We start from the raw sequence: 17,806 nt of genomic DNA, 5'->3' as shown, positions 1-17,806 counted from the left end.
GAATAGCAAGGAGTTACGCCATTTCAGTTAAGAGAATGAGTACTGTTAATGAGTCAGGGAGCCCAGGTTCAACCATATATTCAACCCTTTCCAATGTGACGGGTAGTCCGACAAACAGTAGGAAAAGAACACAACACAACAGTCTAGTATTATCTACCTCATTTATTCCCACTAAGAGGCTCCTAAATTATCCCCAATCGCCAACGAGTCCATTACAATCAAGAAAATCGAGAAGTAATGCTTCCAAAACATTATTAATTATGAAGAATGAGATCTCTCAGTTGCAACAAGAACTGGCTCAGCTTAATAAGAAAAGGCAAGATGCTGAACGACTTCGAGAGTCTGCAGCTACCGATATTTATACCGGTGAATATTCAAGAGATCATTTACAAAAACATTCGATGCGAATAAAGACAAATACCCAAATTAGAGAATTGGATACATCTATTAAGAAGATTGAAAAGCAAATCAACGATCTGAGGATACGGTATGAAGAAACACAAGAATCAAAAGAAAGTGGAAATGTATCACCGTCCGATTCATTGAGAATAGTATCCTCTACTGAAGACTCTGATAGAAGCCGATCAAATACTTTATCAGAAAGAGGAAATTCAATATACAATGACAAGCAAAATCAGAACGATTCTCAAAAGAGTTTAAGACACATTGCGTCAGATCTTAGTAGCACATATAATAAAGATCAAGAGGATTTTCAACAAACAGTAAAAATACCCAGTGTAGCCCTTCCAGATCCCTCCATTAGTACCATAAGTTCTTCAGATGGAACCACCAAAGAGACGGCCACTTGGCTAGTGACAGATTTTATGCAAAGTTTACAAGAAACTAACATATCGGTGGACTTCCTATTACAAAAAGCAAATGGATTCGTAGATCTTCTAAAGAAACATCCCGAAATAAGACAAGATTTAGTGTTGACATCATTTATGCAATCGGTTCAAACATTACTCCTAAGTGAAGATAAAATGATTGCATCCATCGGATACCGCATTAGTCGGTATTTGATTAATGGAGAGGAATTTATTCGTGAACTTATAAGACTGAGACTCGATTCTTTTATAATAATTTCCTTGGCAAAGGATAACACGTTCCAAATAGAGCGTGAACAAGCTTTAAAATTAGTACGATGCTTCATCGATCACAAAGCTGGAATAACTTGTGGAATTGTTCAAGGAATAATAAGTTGTGTGGAAAAACAAGATGATCTACTAAGAAATCTTGCTCTCGAGACTTTATTAGAACTTTGTTTCGTCGATCCAGCAATGGTCAAACAATGCCACGGAATACGGTTACTTGTGGGACTTTTGCAGGATTATTCTTCCTTTTCATTAGCATCCATTATATTAGATACAATCTTACAATTACTTGAAACAAAGAAGACACGAATTTTCATTTTAGAAGATTTTAATGTGGCTGTATTGGGGACTGCGTTTTCTGATACAAATACCAAAACTTCCATGAACATTGAAAAAATGCAAAACGCCAGCATACTTATCTCTAAGGTGCTGAAGAGTTACAATGGTATTATGTTGTATTCTATGAATAATTTCCAACCGCTGAAAGAACTACTATCATTCCTACACGTACCTCTATGCGCTCCTTACCTAGTGGATATCTTCCTCGATGTTGTGAGAATTAAGCCCCTACCGTACAAATCAAAAGTGAAGCACTCTTTCAAGCCAATACCGTCCCAATTCCACAAGGAATGTATGTCAATTAACCAACATATGGCATTATTAATAACAATTTTAGAAAATTGTAACTTTGTTGACTATTTCGTACAATTGTTAAGTTTTGCCAATAGGGATGAATTCCATAAATCGGTTATGGTCAAAAGTCGGTATTTATTAATTGAATATCTGAATTTGAAAATGAATTTGGTTGACGGTAGTGTCACCAAGGTTTCTAAACCTGTGTTAAAGAGTGAGGAGACTCTATTTGAGGAAACATTTGAGTTCAGTAAAATTTCTTATACATTGAACAGGAATAGAAACATGATTGGTCTTACCGACATAGATTACAACGAAAATATTAAGTCCTTTTCTCAAAATATTAAAGAAAACACACTCGTGAACGAAATTGATGACTCAAGATTCAGAAAGATGGTATTTGATACTAAGGTCTTACAAACAAAAGAATTTTCTGAATGGAACTGGAATATTATCCAAGAGCTGATAGAAGGTCCGTTAATGAACCCAAAACAATTGGAAGAACTTGCGAAATCAACGAAATTTGTTAGACGACTACTTGTTTTTTATAGACCGCTAAGATTAAGATTTTCAAGCGTGGATAAAGGTGTAAGATTATCTTCAAAATATATTCAGGTTGGTTGTAAATTTTTCAAGATGCTAACGACTAATCCTGAGGGAATAAAGATATTTAAAGAGGATAATAAAATAATACCCCAACTGGCTTCTTTGTTGTACAGAGCCATTGAAGGGAATGTGGCCGGGAATATCTTTAATGAGGCAAATTTAAAGCACAAGATGATACAAGGATATTTCAAGTTTATTGGAGTCTTGACACAGACAGCACAAGGTGTGAAAATCTTGAGTCGCTGGAACTTCTTCACTGTTATTTACAAGATGTTTCAATTTGAAAACCGACTCGCGTTGCACTTCTTATTGCTAACAATACCAGAAATAGACCTAAAACATTCATCCCATTGCCGAACTATAATGGGGAAAGCTTTAGTGGTGTCTAATGAACAAATTAGAATCAATGCCACGAAATGCATGGGAGAAAAATTGAAAGACTTGATTGTACCTAAACAGTTTGATTCAGAAACTACTGCAGAAAATAAAGATCTACAAAAGTTTGCTATGGATATGTTAATAAGACAATTGTATGATTTAAGTCCTAATGTGGTGGCAGTTGCTGATCAGGCTTTATATGAATGTGTCGTGCAAAGTGAACGTTCAAAAGAATTTGCCATTTCATTCAGAACAATATTGAATCAAATGGTATTTATCAGATCTCCAATATTATTCGAACTGTTGAGTCGGTCGTATGGGTTCCAATTACTTAGTGAAATTAACTTTGTTACTGATGAACGTAATGCTTGGCTCACTCAAATGAATAGAGAATATGTTTCGATTGTGGAAGAGTTTTTAAGCAAGAGGCAAAATAATACTATAACTAGGACGAGATCTCATACTCATCTTTTGAAACAGAACGATAGATTACCACTGCATTTTTATGAAAGTTTGGCTAAGACTGAAGATGGTATAACTTTGTTGAGTCAAACTGGTGATTTAGTGACATTTATGAATATTATCAAAAAATATATTAGTGGTTCTATGGAGGATGAGAGTAATGATGAAATTATAGAGTTGAAATCATCTTTATGGTGTTGTGGGTTCATTGGGTCAACTCAATTGGGAATAGGATCATTAGACAATTATTCTTTAGTGGAAAATATTATTACAATCTCATTTCATTCTAGTGTCACTAGTGTAAGATTTACAGCATTTTATGTTCTAGGATTAATTAGTAGAACGAAAGAAGGTTGTGAAATACTTGATGAAATGGGATGGGATTGTTGTCTGGATGTGCAAGGTGAGCCTATTGGTATTACATTACCCAGTAGATTGGATGACTTTTTATCATACAATGAAAAGAAATGGTTAATGGTCCCGGAATATAAAAATGAGATGATTGAAATTGATAGAGGTAATGGAGATATAATTAGTGAAATTGAACCCATTGATTTTAACTTAGACCATCTTTTGAATGAAACCAATATTATTGAGAACCCACTGAATGAGAATGAAAGTGAAACCGCAGAGGAAATAAGGAAACGTAGACAATCATTAGAAAAGAAACAAGGATCTTTTAAATCTTCAAATCCATCAACTGGTGCCGACGAGGAAGATAATGTGGTAGAGAAAGTTGTCGAAACGGTTAGTAAATTGGGTAATCATATTCTTTCGAACAGCGCCATTAAAGAGATTACAGAAATGAATAGTCGTTACGGACCTCGATTATTCGAGAATGATAAAGTCTTTTTCAGCATATTAGAAATGATGGGTAAATTCAGGTTTAAGCCTCAAGTGCGTAAATTCTTATGTGATTTATTCATAAACAAGAAGACCTTAGAGAATATTATTAAACATGATAGGAAGAAAAAAGTAGAAGCAAAAAAGGAGGGTAAAATTACGAATGCAAATCCTTAAATAATAAAGGTGATTCCTTATATAGATTATATAATTCTAATGTCTCTTCAGGAAGTGTTATATCTTCAATTTTCAATTTTGATATCTGTTCAATTTGCTCGTTGTACCACTGCAGTTTAGGAGCTATATTTACAGTCTCCTCTGATATTAGAGTTGGCACATCATTGTTTGTATATTTGTCTTGGAAACCAGGTTCTAGATCTGAAAGTATTGAAATTACACTGGTCATTTTCCGTAGCAATGTTGTGTATTCTTTCCTCAGACTTGCATCTTGTTTGGTTAATTCATCATTTTTAGATGTTAATTTTGAAAGATCCTTTTCTTGGGTGGTATCTGATTGCATTGTTCTTATGTTAGTTTAATGAAATTCATTTAAACCAGACAGTATTGTCAAGTTTGTATATCAATACGTAGGTGCCATCAAGGATTTCACTAGAAATACGAAGTGTTTCTGAATTACGGGTTTACTAGTTTGAAAATGGAAGTCAGGGTGATGGTATTTACGGCGATGTCACAATCTTAGAGAAAAGTATCCCTTCTTGCCAACTATCTCAACTAGGAACTAAAAATTTCCGGCACACCTCCAAGAACACATTTTCCTCTTAAAAATAGAACATTTTTCTTCAAGTAGATGTTGCTACCATCACAAACCTAAGCAGAGAAGTTTCCGCTTACAAGTACGTCCACCTTCTTGCTTCTCATTCTGAAAAATTTGTCAGTAATTACCTCAGATAAACTTTCAAGAAACTTTCTACTTATGGGTAGCAAGAGAATACGAACATTACTTTGTGTTCAGTTTACGTTGCTAGATAAGTAACTGAGAATGATTACACATTAACTGTAGTAAAAAAAAACTTCAATTAAACCAACGATGGAAAGTTGAGACCAATCATAGACCGAGGTAGACAGCCATTGGGGTGACTTTCCCCAATTAAAACGGAACTAACACTCCAATTACTTCATCCACGCTCATCTCATCTACTCTAAGTCTATTATTACTGTACTTGCCAATTTTTCCTTCCTTGACGTAAACTTTCCACGAGCATACCCACGTGCAACAACCCTAAAGCTACAGCCACAGTTTTCCACCACTGTTTTTGCCGTTATCACGTGCTGAGGTTCTCATTGCACTGAAAAAAGAGTCGTCTCTCAACGAAAAGAGAAGTCACATTGAAACTTAGTCACTTTTGGTAGTCGTCCTGTGAAAATTACACAATCTCTGTGCGTCTCCGTCTAAAAGATTCAAAACAACGATAAAATTGTGAAAAATTATGTACGACGTTTCTTAAAGAACATACGAAGCTTATTGGAAAAAGTGAAAAATTGTGTTAAGGGAACCCATCGACAGCATTAAGAAAAAAAATACACACGTCGCTTTGTTGAATCATCTGCTATAAAAGGGCGCCACTTATCCTCTTCTATTCTTGCAGTTCTCATTAGCATTCACTGTTCTTATTGTATCTCGAAGAAAAGAAGTAAGCAAGACATTATTGTCATCCATCACAACCACAACACATATATTAAAATGGTTAAATCCGCTGTCTTAGGTTTCCCAAGAATTGGTCCAAACAGAGAATTGAAGAAGGTCACCGAATCCTACTGGAAGGGTAATGCCACCGTTGAAGAATTATTCAAGGTCGGTAAGGACTTGAGAGCTCAAAACTGGAAATTGCAAAAGGAAGCTGGTGTCGATATCATTCCTTCCAATGATTTCTCCTACTACGATCAAATCTTGGATTTATCCGTTTTGTTCAACGTCATCCCAGATCGTTACACTAAGTATCAATTGTCTCCAATTGACACTTTATTCGCTATGGGTAGAGGTCTACAAAAGAAGGCTACTGAAACCGAAAAGGCTATCGATGTCACTGCTTTGGAAATGGTTAAATGGTTCGATTCTAACTACCATTACGTTAGACCAACTTTCTCTCACTCTACTCAATTCAAATTGAATGGTCAAAAGCCAGTCGATGAATTCTTGGAAGCTAAGGAATTAGGTATTCAAACCAGACCTGTCTTGGTTGGTCCAGTCTCCTTCTTATACTTGGGTAAGGCTGACAAGGACTCCTTAGATTTGGAACCATTGTCCTTATTGGAAAAATTGTTGCCATTATACGCTGAAATCTTACAAAAATTGGCCGCTGCTGGTGCCACTGAAGTTCAATTAGATGAACCAACTTTAGTCTTAGATTTACCAAAGGAAGTTCAAGCTGCCATTAAGACCGCTTACACTTTCTTGGGTAACCAAGCTGGTCTACCAAAGATCACTTTGGCTACTTACTTCGGTACCGTTGTTCCAAACTTGGACGCTTTGAAGGGTTTGCCAATCGCTGGTTTCCATTTCGATTTTGTCAGAGCTGCTGAACAATTCGATGATGTTGTTTCCATTATCGGTGCTAACCAAACTTTATCCGTCGGTATCGTTAACGGTAGAAACATCTGGAAGAACGATTTCGCTAAGTCTTCCGAATTCGTCAACAAGGATATTGCTAAGTTGGGTGCTGAAAGAGTTGTTGTTGCCACCTCTTCTTCTTTGTTACATACTCCAGTTGATTTGGCTAACGAACAAAAATTGAACGATGAATTGAAGGACTACTTCTCCTTTGCCACTCAAAAATTATCTGAAGTTGTCGTCATTGCCAAGAACGTTTCTGGTCAAGATGTCACTGCCGCTCTACAAGCTAATGCTAAGTCTATTAACGCTAAGGCTAACTCCACTTTCATTAATGATCCAGCTGTTCAACAAAGAGTCGCTTCCATTGACAAGAAGATGTCCACTAGAGCTGCTCCTTTCGATGACAGATTAGCTGAACAAGAAAAGGCCTTCCACTTACCATTGTTCCCAACCACTACCATTGGTTCTTTCCCACAAACCAAAGATATCAGAATTAACAGAAACAAATTCACTAAGGGTACTATCTCCGCTGAAGAATACGAACAATTCATTAACTCTGAAATTGAAAAGGTTATTAGATTCCAAGAAGAAATCGATTTGGATGTCTTAGTCCATGGTGAACCAGAAAGAAACGATATGGTTCAATACTTTGGTGAACAATTGAAGGGTTACGCCTTCACCACAAACGGTTGGGTTCAATCTTACGGTTCCAGATACGTTAGACCACCTATCATTGTTGGTGACTTGTCTAGACCAAAGGCTATGTCCGTTAAGGAATCCGTCTACGCTCAATCTTTAACTAAGAAGTTGGTTAAGGGTATGTTGACTGGTCCAATCACTTGTTTGAGATGGTCTTTCCCAAGAGATGATGTTAACCAAAAGACTCAAGCTTTGCAATTAGCTTTGGCTTTGAGAGATGAAGTTAACGATTTGGAAGCTGCTGGTATTAGAGTTATTCAAGTCGATGAACCTGCTATCAGAGAAGGTCTACCATTAAGAGCCGGTGCTGAAAGATCTGACTACCAACAATGGGCTGCTGAAGCTTTCAGAGTTGCTACTTCTGGTGTCGCTAACAAGACTCAAATCCATTCCCATTTCTGTTACTCTGATTTGGATCCAAACCATATCAAGGCTTTGGATGCCGATGTCGTTTCCATCGAATTCTCTAAGAAGGATGATGCTAACTACATTGCTGAATTCAAGGACTATCCAAACCATATCGGTCTAGGTTTATTCGATATTCATTCCCCAAGAATTCCATCTAAGGAAGAATTCATCACCAAGATCGAAACTATCTTGAAGACCTATCCAGCTGAAAAGTTCTGGGTTAACCCAGATTGTGGTTTGAAGACTAGAGGTTGGGAAGAAACTAGATTGTCTTTGACTAACATGGTTGCTGCTGCTAAGTACTTCCGTGAACAATACAAGAAATAGATTCTCTATGATTGATTCATATTGAACTTCCTTTTTTCTTAGTATTCAACATTTTTTTTTATCAAATTTTATTCAATTTTAATGGGCTAATTCAACATCGGTACAACACTTTTTTTTATGACAATTTTACTATTGCAATCTGATGATATATTTTATTCTTTGCATACATATACACTAATTATTTAAATCTGTATATTACTATAACGCATTCAACATTCGTTTTTACAAAACATTTTTTCTTTTCTTTTATTATTCTTACATCAAAATGGAAATGAGACATTATAATATAACTTACCGTGAATTACAAATTAAGGATGACCCCATAGTATCTATAAAAAGAGGTTAAAATACGTAAACATTATTCATATTAGATTATATTATAAGGATCCAACTTTTGATGCCCAAATTTCCTCCGCTTGCACAATAGTATTGTGATTAGCCATCATCTTGTTCATGGTTTCAATATATTCATCATATTCATCAGAATCATAAACAATACCACCACCAGCTTGTAAGTAGGCAATACCATCTTTATAAACCATCGTTCTTAAGGCAATACATGTATCCATAGTCCTACCATCATAAGACCAGTTACCAACGGCACCAGCATAAACACCACGTCTTTCACCTTCTAATTCTGAAATTAATTCCATGGCTTTCACCTTTGGTGCACCACTGACGGTCCCTGCAGGGAAAATCGATCTAAATGCATCAAATCTAGTCTTATCCTTTCTCAAAGTCCCACTAACTTGCGAGACTAAATGTTGAACGTGAGAAAATTTTTGTACGGTCAATAATTTATCCACATTGGTACTCATTGGGTCACAAACTCTATTAATATCATTTCTGGCTAAATCAACCAACATGATATGTTCTGCACGATCCTTTAATGATCCACGTAATTCATCCGCCAAGACATCATCTTCTTCAGTGGTGGCACCTCTCTTAATGGTACCAGCAATTGGATGAGTGATGACTTTATTCTTGGCGTCTGATTTACATAGAAGTTCAGGTGAGGCACCAATAATTTGGAAATCTAAACAATCAATGTAGAACATATATGGAGATGGATTCACAGTTCTTAAATGACGATATATGTTAAATGGGTGTAAAGATGTAGGTCTTGCCACACGTTGAGATGGAACGGCTTGAATAATATCACCTTTCTTAATATGAGCTTTCAAATTAGATACATGAGCTTCATAACCTTCTTTACCAATATTGGAAGTGAATGTTTGGTCTAATTTGATCTTTGGTTGTATTGGGTATGGGATTGGCTTAGAATTGTCTGTTAATTTTGCAATTATATCATTAATTATGGTAACAGCGGTCTTATAACCTTCCTCCAATGACACTTCGTGAGTGTTAATGTTATAAATGATTTGGAATCTTTGGAATACGTTATCGAAGGCGATTATGGTATCACACAACATTAAGTATGCCTCAGGAACTTGAAGAACATCTTTTAATGGTCTCTTTGTCTTTGGTTCAAAATAACGGACACAATCATAAGAGATGTAACCGATGGCACCACCACTCAATTTGGGTAAACCAGGCACATTTTCAGCTAATTTGCATGTAGCCATTTCCTTTTCCAAGACAGTTAATGGATCAACTTCAGTTCCTTCCAATGGGCCGGTCTTGATGACTTTACGTGGTGCTATCCCAATGAAGGAATAACGATCTAACTCATTATTTGTCTTGGCACTTTCTAATAGGAATGATTCTGGTCTCTTTGAATCATTTAATTGAGCCAATTTCAAATATGCGACATGTGGAGTTAAATCTAATGAAGGTAAGAATGCATACACTGGATACATGTTAATGGATGCATCATCATTGGCTTGCTCTAGATGCTTCAATGTTTCGATATCGGGCTGAATCTTGGGGGAATAAACCATGTTTGTTGTTCCTTTTGTGTTATTAGTTCACTTCTGCTAATACCTTGCCGTTAAGTAGTTATTACCTGCAATGATCAATGGAACCATTCATCAAACGTTAAAGATGTGAAATATTTCATCTTAATAGTTTGAGTCACTGAAAAAAAAAAGTGACAACAAACCGTTGCACACGATAATTGATGAAAAAAAAATTCTTGGTGACAAGAGGATATCGATCAATTGCCTGAAAATTGAAAACCGATCGACAGTTAAACGTGTTGCCCTTGATAAAGGACTCATAGGAGGAACATAGCCATACACAATACGCAGTAGAACGGAAGGTTTAATTCATTGTATTACTAGGCATAAACTCATTATTCCCCGAACACACGTTTTTTGTTAATAATACCAATAAATAAAAGATAAGAATAACCTTTTTTTATCTTTATTTTTACACACACCTTCTTTTATTCAATTGAGGTTAAACGAATTAAATTTACTATCTGATAAGATCATACTCACCAGTTGTGAACAAGATTTCATCCGATAATTCAAGATTGGGAAAGAGTCATAAAGCTATTTTGAACCCGATAATAAACAAACCAAACAAATATGGGACAAATTCTATCCAATCCAGTCATTGATAAAGAACATCATTCTGGTACAGATCTTCTCACTGCATTTGGTCTTTGTGCCATGCAAGGGTGGCGTATGTCGATGGAGGATTCACATATTGTGGAACCCAATGTGATGGCAAGTTCCGATAAAGATCATGTGGCCTTTTATAGTGTCTTTGATGGACATGGTGGGTCAGGAGTTGCGGAATACTGTGGTGCTAGAGTTGCTTCCATCTTACAAGAACAAGAGTCGTTTAAGAAGGGTAATCTTACGCAGGCATTGATCGATACTTATTTGAATACTGATGAGGCATTATTGAAGGATCCCGTGTTGAGAAATGATCATAGTGGGTGTACTGCTACTTCTATAATCATATCGAAGTTGCAAAAATTATTAATTTGTGCTAATTCAGGGGACAGTAGAACTGTGCTTTCAACAAAGGGTTTTGCCAAGGCTTTATCTTATGATCATAAACCCACTTTGGCAAGTGAAAAATCTCGTATTATTGCTGCTGAGGGGTTTGTGGAAATGGATCGTGTTAATGGTAATTTAGCCTTATCAAGAGCTCTTGGTGATTTTGAATTTAAAAATAATAAGAAATTAGGTCCTCATGAACAAATTGTCACTTGTGTTCCAGATATATTAGCTCACGAATTAAATTATGAAGAGGATGAGTTTGTCATTCTTGCCTGTGATGGTATTTGGGATTGTTTATCATCTCAAGAATGTGTTGATTTAGTTCATTATGGTATCAGCCAAGGTGATATGTCATTAAATGATATTTCATCACGTATTATTGATGTTTGTTGTTCTCCAACGACGGAAGGTACGGGTATAGGTTGTGATAATATGAGTATTGTCATTGTAGCGTTACTAAAGGATGGTGAATCTATAGATAGTTGGTTCACACGTATAAGAGGCAAGAATTATTCCAAACCTATTTCATTTGCCCTAAAGAGAAGAGTTATCTATAATTATTTTGAATTCCCCGCAGATGATTCCTCTGTGTTTGATATAACCACTAAGAAACCACAAGATCGTTTTAATCAAGATTCCAATCATGAATATGGTGATGATAGTATGGATGTGGATGAAACGGATGTGGATGCAGATGGTGAACCAGGCAACTCCAAACGTGTTGGTACGACAGGTCGTAGTGCTCCAGTAGATTTATTCTCTTTAGAAGCTTTATTAGGAGCCGGTATTCAAGTAACCCCTGGTCCAGACAATGTATCCTACATTGCTGGCTCTGCTCTTTCTGAAGTATTGAATTCTCTAAATAGAGCTGCTCATACTGAAACTGGTGCGCGTGCTACTGCTACTACTGCGGAGGCTAAAGACCTGCAAGAAGAAGATACGGAAAGTAGTCCGATTGAGGATGAGAAGATTAAAGAAATAGAATAAAGAACCCACTAACTAACGCTATACCCCACGCTACGTCGCCGCCGCCGCCGCCGCACCCCATCTCGCCTTACGATTACTATCTTTCTTTATATACAAAATACTACTTCTTTAACGTGTAATATAGTCTTTCCCATATCTACCTAGTGTACTGACAACGGTAAACACGAAATAAAACGTGGCAAAAGCGGAGACAGGAACCGAGACGGAAGAGGAGACATGAGGAGTGTGTGTGCGGGGTCTTCTGGGGCCGCTTAGCAAAACTGTCCCCGGATCTTTACGAAAATTCCGAACCGTGATGGGGTCCAGCAATTTTGGCAGGGTTGGCGGGCTGTGCCCTAACCGTTTTCTGGTTCAGCCCTGGCCGGTTGTTTTTGAGAGGGTCCAACCCATCCCTAAGCAGCACAGCCCTAACGCGCCAGCCCTAGGGCTCGCCGAGGGCCAGATCTCGAGGCCCTTTCAGGAACGGTTTCCCAATCCAGGGGCATGTTGCCAAAGTTAAAATCCTTAAATGGACCGGAGTGGGAAGATTCTGACCGTCGAGCACAGAACGGCCCGTACAGCCCAGACCATCCGAGAACAAAAAGACATGCAACTGAGCATCGAGGACGTCGTCGGATCTTTCAATACACCATGTTTCCACTTCTCGAAGCACTCAATAACCGTTGGCGTTGGTTGTCTTTTAAAACCAATGCGCTACGTCCCTCCATCTTCCTTTCTCCTATCCACTATCGTGTCTTGCATCTATTCATCACGTCTATACGTTCATTTATATAAACTCACTCACTCACTAGCACAACTGTCCCTAAGCCACTAAGCTGTAGTTAACTATCGCTGAAAAAACAATGACTCTGCCAAAATCCATCGCCGTTTCCTCTGCCATGCAATCTCATCCCCATCAATACACCCATATCCACAACCACAATCATTACCAACCCATCGTCGTGCATCATAACGCCATGTCCATCGCTGCAATGAACAACAATAACGACATACCATTACCATCTTCAAATTCAACCACCATTGACACTCCTCAAACTAAACACGAAGACGCTAAGGAGAAACCCACTCAGGATACCGCCAAGAATCCATCCTCTTGGGACCCTGAAGATGATATCCTCTTGCGTCATTTGAAAGAAGTGAAAAAAATGGGGTGGAAGGAAATTGCACAATATTTCCATAATAGAACTCCAAATGCATGTCAATTCAGATGGAGAAGATTGAAATCGGGTAATTTGAAATCAAACAAGACCGCTTTGATCGATGTCACGGAATATCATGGAACTCTAAAGATTCTTAATAATAACGTGGAAGCCACTATTAAATCTAATGGGAACAAGAAGTCTACTGCAAAGACTAAAGCTGCAAGAGCTAATTCCATGCAGGAGATTAGCCCTTCCATGCCTCATGTCGATCAATTACCCAGTAATCCAGCAACAGTACCTGTTCCACACCATTTTAAACATTATACTCCAGAACCAAATCAAATCTTACAACCAACAGCTACTCATCAAAATTTCGTCACTTCACAGCAAAATTCCTTTAATGGTGGTACATCCTTCACTAAATTTGCTAATCCTGCACCAGCATTACCTGACCCATCAGAATCTCAATTCATTAAACCAAGAGCAAACTCTCATGGCTTCATTAAACCATTCTCCATGCAACCTTATCATACCCCAAATCCATCAGCAAATATGGAAGGTGAACATGTTGGATTCATCCCCAAAGTGTTTGTCAAGTCTAGAAGAAGTTCCATTGCAATCCTACCCTTAGAATCGTCAGCCATGTCTCCAACATCTTCCACATCCAACAGTATTAATAACGTATTAAATACCACTTTGGTAACTTCTAGATCAAGGAAACATTCCTTTGCTAGTTGGACATCAAGACGTTCTTCATTTAACGTGTCTAGTAATACCCCTTCCAGGAGGGGATCAATGGTCATTGCACCAAATTCTATGACTAATGGTCCAAACTCTAGAAGAGAATCTATTGTAAAGAAGGAAATGTTCGCTCGTCGTATCTCAAACACACCATCTAACATCTTCCCTTCATCTTATAGTTTCGTGGATTCACCAACAGTACAACCAAGAAAGGATTCTAGATCAAATATTGAGACTCATTCCCTCTTACCATGGTCTAAGGAGGAAGATTCACTTTTATTGGAAAATAAATCTAGAAATTTATCAAATACTGAACTTTCAATATTATTACCAAATAGAACAGAAACGGAAATTCAATGGCGTATTACCACAATGTCACAAGAACAACTGCAATCGCAAAATTCATCAGATTCTTCCATGTCACCATCTCAATCACCAAAGAAGGTTAATGGGTTGAACTCTACAACAATCAGACACCATAATGATAATAATGATGATCATCTTGATCCATTACAAAGACAACATAATAAATCTCCTAACAACATTTCATCAACATCAACTTCCAAGGACGTATCACCATCACCAACTTTCAACTCGATCGACACTGATGATGATTCTTCCGTGACAACCGCAGTGGGTAACATGAATAACAGCTCGACTGATATGAATAAGATTGATTTCGGAGTATATAATCTACATTCGCAAAGCGTTACACCAAGAATTATAACTCAGACAGATACCTCTTCTGTTTCAAACCAATCTCAACATTTACCAAGCATAAACACTATTTTCAACAATATGATGTAACGTGGTATGATGTAATGTGATATGATATGATGATAAACCCTCCCTTTTTCTTTTTCTTCTTTCTTTCTTTCAATTCTTATATAAATTTTATGATAAAAATTGCATACAATATAGATCTGTGTAATTAAATAATTCCTCCCTAATAAATAGTACAAATACAATAATAAGAAAAAAAGCTACAATTCATTAATTAATTTTACTTGTTGATAATTAACATAAAATACAGAAAGTGGGTTAACGTCAGGTACATAAGTTACATCTATTTGGATCATAAAAAAGTCGAATGAGTAAGTCTATACTATTTATTTTCTTTAGAAAATATAATATTTCATTCAGTGTTTGTATTGTGTTTTTAGTTTTTTATTGGAATTGAGAGAAAAAAATAAAGCATAGAGTGGATCATTAACAAAAAAACAAGTTAATCAATCAAGTAAAAATGTATGTTCATCTTCATTGAAATGTTTTGTCTTTCTATTTGTATATTAAAACATAAGTTCATAACTACCAAAATGGTTTCTTGTTTGCATTGCTCCCATTGGATTGTAGATCTAACCCACTCAATGATCTAGTTAATCCTTCTTCCAATCCCAAACTGAAATTATTATTGTTGTTTCCACCATTATTATTATAATTCATCCCTGTCGAGGATTGGTCATCATGATACGAATGGATTGAAAAGTTTGAGTGCATTGAGCCATTGGTATTTTGAGCATGCAATTTTTGATTTGATTGCTGATTCTGCTGTGGTTGAGGTTGGTGAAGCTGTTGATGTTGATTACTATATTGATCATATAATTGTGTTGAAGAATGAGAAGATTGCGAATAAAATGAACTTGGGAGACGTTGTTGTGCAGAGTTTGGCTGTATCTGGGTTGATGGTGGAGAGATACCAACGTTTCTTAACAATGGGTTGGTTGCATTTAGTTGCATTTGATTTGATGAATAGCCTGAGGGAATCCTAGATGATGTTCTGTTCACAGTTGGTTGATTGAGGAATGCTTGAGGGGATTGTTGCAATTGGGATTGATCTGATTGCAATAATTGAGAATTTGTTGATGATATAGAATTTGTTGAATGTTGGTGTCTATGTTGCATATGTTGGACAGGAGTTAGTGATTGTGGAGGAGCATTTGTCAAAGGAGAATGATTATTAGCATTAAGGCCTATTCCAGTATTCATTAGGGCAGATTGCGTGATTGGATTCGTTTGAGTAGAAGAAGCTTGCGCAGCAGCCACTGTACTGGCAGCATGAGCTTGTAATAAACTAGTATATGATTGTGATCTATTCATTGATCCACCAGTAGAATTTGCCTGTAATGAATGCATCATAGTCATTTGTCCCTGCTGTTGTAAATGGTTTTGTAAACTTGCATGATCCAATACTTTTCTCTTAATGATAATAAAAGTTGGGTCATATACTTCCACTAGATTAAGATATGAACATAGAACATTAATAATTCGTTTATGTGATGCTGAGAGACCAGATGGATATGCTAATTCATGGTAATTTTGTTCTTTATTCTTAAACAAAAGTAACTGAGAGTATATTTCTAATGTATCAGGATCGTTGAAATCTAGTTGTTGAGGTGGTAAAATAGAAGATGAAGGTAATGGGGCATAATATCTTTCTGTCGACTTTGAAAGTTGCTGTTGCTGTTGTGGTTGTTGAGATTGAATTTGGCCAAATTGTTGAGACTGTTGACTTTGAGAATGGTATGAATTTGCAGTATTTTGAGCAGAGAGCAGTGGTTGAGGTTGAGTTTGGGCTTGTTGCTGTTGCACCTGAGCATTATTAGTTCCATTAACGAAAGTAGAAAATAGCTGAGATGTAAAAGCACTTGAAGTTAGAGGATTAGCTGATCCTTTCCCCATCGATGATAAGGAGAGATTCGATGTTGATCTATGTTGTTCTTCAAGTTGTCCTCTCTTTCCACGCTTTTCTCGTTCAATACGTTCTCTTTCGGCTTGTGGTAACATTTTCTTATATTCAACCCTCAATTTTCTACCACCAATCTCTTTCCCATTCAGACATTCGATAACTCGTGTTGTTTCATCAGTAGTAGTAAAATTTGCAAAAGCAAGACCTCTAAAAACACCATTATCAAAATGATAATTGAATGCATATGGAAGTGGGAGATCCATTTTCGCCATAATATCAAGTAGTTGTTCTCTCTTGATGGCAAAAGGAATATTCTTGATAACGATAGCAGTAGGGATAATGTCTTCGTCGATTTCAACGTCATCCAGATTTGATGCATCGTGTTGTTCGTCAGCAATTCCTAATTCGGGGGAATTAATTGTCATCTCCGGTTCCAAATTTCTTAGAGATTCGTTTGTTGAATCAATATTCTCTTCGAGGTTGCTCATTCTTAATATATTGTCTGTTTCGATTGGAGTCTTGTATCTTGTATCTATATGTCTCTGTTTACGTAATCGATGGCACCTTGCTTGTTCTCTCTCGTTTCTTGTTCTAAAGCTGAGATATTTTACGCTGAGATCTGTTCAGGTGTATATCTTCTCTTGATAGGCTGCCTTTTATACGTCTTCCTCGAAAAAGTAATAGTTGTGCTTATCTATGGACGAAGCTTCTGTCATCAGTGAAGTTATATTCAACTTCAAAATAAATTATCTGACAGAATTTGCTCCTCGCTTTTTCGCCACCAAATACACTATCGTCCAAAACGATGTTTGTTGGAAGACAATCGAAATAACGACAACAAGTTAAAGAACTGTTCAAACTATGAATTATAATTGCGTTTAGATCACCCTTGAAAAGATCATCCTAAGAGATATCAAAAATATAATGTCTACTGCTACTCCACCAGGTGGTCAACGTACCTTACAAAAAAGAAGACAAGCTCAATCCGCCAAGGACAGACAAGCTAAGCAAACTCCTACTTCTACTAGAAGTGCTGGTTTCGGTGGATCCTCAAGTTCTATTTTGAAGATCTGTACAGACGAAGCTAATGGTATAAGGTTTGATCCATTAATTGCGATGTTTTTAACCTTTGGTTTTATCACCTGTATCATGGCTATACATTTCATGAATAAGGTCACTGGTGCAACCTTCTAATTGTAGTGAAAATGGATAGGAAATAGTCATAACGATAATTCGAAAGTACTAATTGCATTTCTGAATGACTAGTCTATTTTATTTGATTACTTCTTTGATGATTATCATGACAAGTTTAG

At 36.8% G+C, this 17,806-nt stretch overlaps 8 protein-coding genes across 8 annotated transcripts; 5 read left to right on the top strand and 3 right to left on the bottom strand.

Moving 5' to 3' along the window:
* Window positions 1-35: 35 nt before the first annotated feature.
* TSC11 (TORC2 complex subunit TSC11) lies at window positions 36-4,193 on the top strand (the record flags this gene model as incomplete). Its single annotated transcript, XM_003674322.1, has 1 exon — window positions 36-4,193. The coding sequence occupies one exon, from the start codon at window positions 36-38 to the stop codon at window positions 4,191-4,193; it is 4,158 nt and encodes a 1,385-aa protein (XP_003674370.1).
* On the bottom strand, window positions 4,174-4,536 carry IES5 (Ies5p; the record flags this gene model as incomplete). The annotated part of the gene is made up of 1 exon (XM_003674321.1): window positions 4,174-4,536. The coding sequence occupies one exon, from the start codon at window positions 4,534-4,536 to the stop codon at window positions 4,174-4,176; it is 363 nt and encodes a 120-aa protein (XP_003674369.1).
* A 1,182-nt stretch (window positions 4,537-5,718) lies between these two features.
* Window positions 5,719-8,022, top strand: MET6 (5-methyltetrahydropteroyltriglutamate-homocysteine S-methyltransferase; the record flags this gene model as incomplete). Its single annotated transcript, XM_003674320.1, has 1 exon — window positions 5,719-8,022. The coding sequence occupies one exon, from the start codon at window positions 5,719-5,721 to the stop codon at window positions 8,020-8,022; it is 2,304 nt and encodes a 767-aa protein (XP_003674368.1).
* A 377-nt stretch (window positions 8,023-8,399) lies between these two features.
* Window positions 8,400-9,923, bottom strand: TRP2 (anthranilate synthase TRP2; the record flags this gene model as incomplete). The annotated part of the gene is made up of 1 exon (XM_003674319.1): window positions 8,400-9,923. The coding sequence occupies one exon, from the start codon at window positions 9,921-9,923 to the stop codon at window positions 8,400-8,402; it is 1,524 nt and encodes a 507-aa protein (XP_003674367.1).
* Window positions 9,924-10,514: 591 nt separating this feature from the next.
* PTC2 (type 2C protein phosphatase PTC2) lies at window positions 10,515-11,924 on the top strand (the record flags this gene model as incomplete). The annotated part of the gene is made up of 1 exon (XM_003674318.1): window positions 10,515-11,924. The coding sequence occupies one exon, from the start codon at window positions 10,515-10,517 to the stop codon at window positions 11,922-11,924; it is 1,410 nt and encodes a 469-aa protein (XP_003674366.1).
* An 842-nt stretch (window positions 11,925-12,766) lies between these two features.
* DOT6 (Dot6p) lies at window positions 12,767-14,614 on the top strand (the record flags this gene model as incomplete). The annotated part of the gene is made up of 1 exon (XM_003674317.1): window positions 12,767-14,614. The coding sequence occupies one exon, from the start codon at window positions 12,767-12,769 to the stop codon at window positions 14,612-14,614; it is 1,848 nt and encodes a 615-aa protein (XP_003674365.1).
* Window positions 14,615-15,115: 501 nt separating this feature from the next.
* On the bottom strand, window positions 15,116-16,981 carry PIN4 (Pin4p; the record flags this gene model as incomplete). Its single annotated transcript, XM_003674316.1, has 1 exon — window positions 15,116-16,981. One exon carries the CDS (start codon window positions 16,979-16,981, stop codon window positions 15,116-15,118), a length of 1,866 nt encoding a protein of 621 aa, XP_003674364.1.
* A 436-nt stretch (window positions 16,982-17,417) lies between these two features.
* On the top strand, window positions 17,418-17,687 carry SBH2 (Arf family guanine nucleotide exchange factor SBH2; the record flags this gene model as incomplete). Its single annotated transcript, XM_003674315.1, has 1 exon — window positions 17,418-17,687. The coding sequence occupies one exon, from the start codon at window positions 17,418-17,420 to the stop codon at window positions 17,685-17,687; it is 270 nt and encodes an 89-aa protein (XP_003674363.1).
* Window positions 17,688-17,806: the final 119 nt, after the last annotated feature.

Source organism: Naumovozyma castellii, chromosome 1 (genome assembly GCF_000237345.1).
Source record: "Naumovozyma castellii chromosome 1, complete genome".
Taxonomy (NCBI): Eukaryota; Fungi; Ascomycota; class Saccharomycetes; order Saccharomycetales; family Saccharomycetaceae; genus Naumovozyma; species Naumovozyma castellii.
Note: the sequence above shows the minus strand (reverse complement) of the source record. Positions and strands in the feature narration are given on the sequence as shown.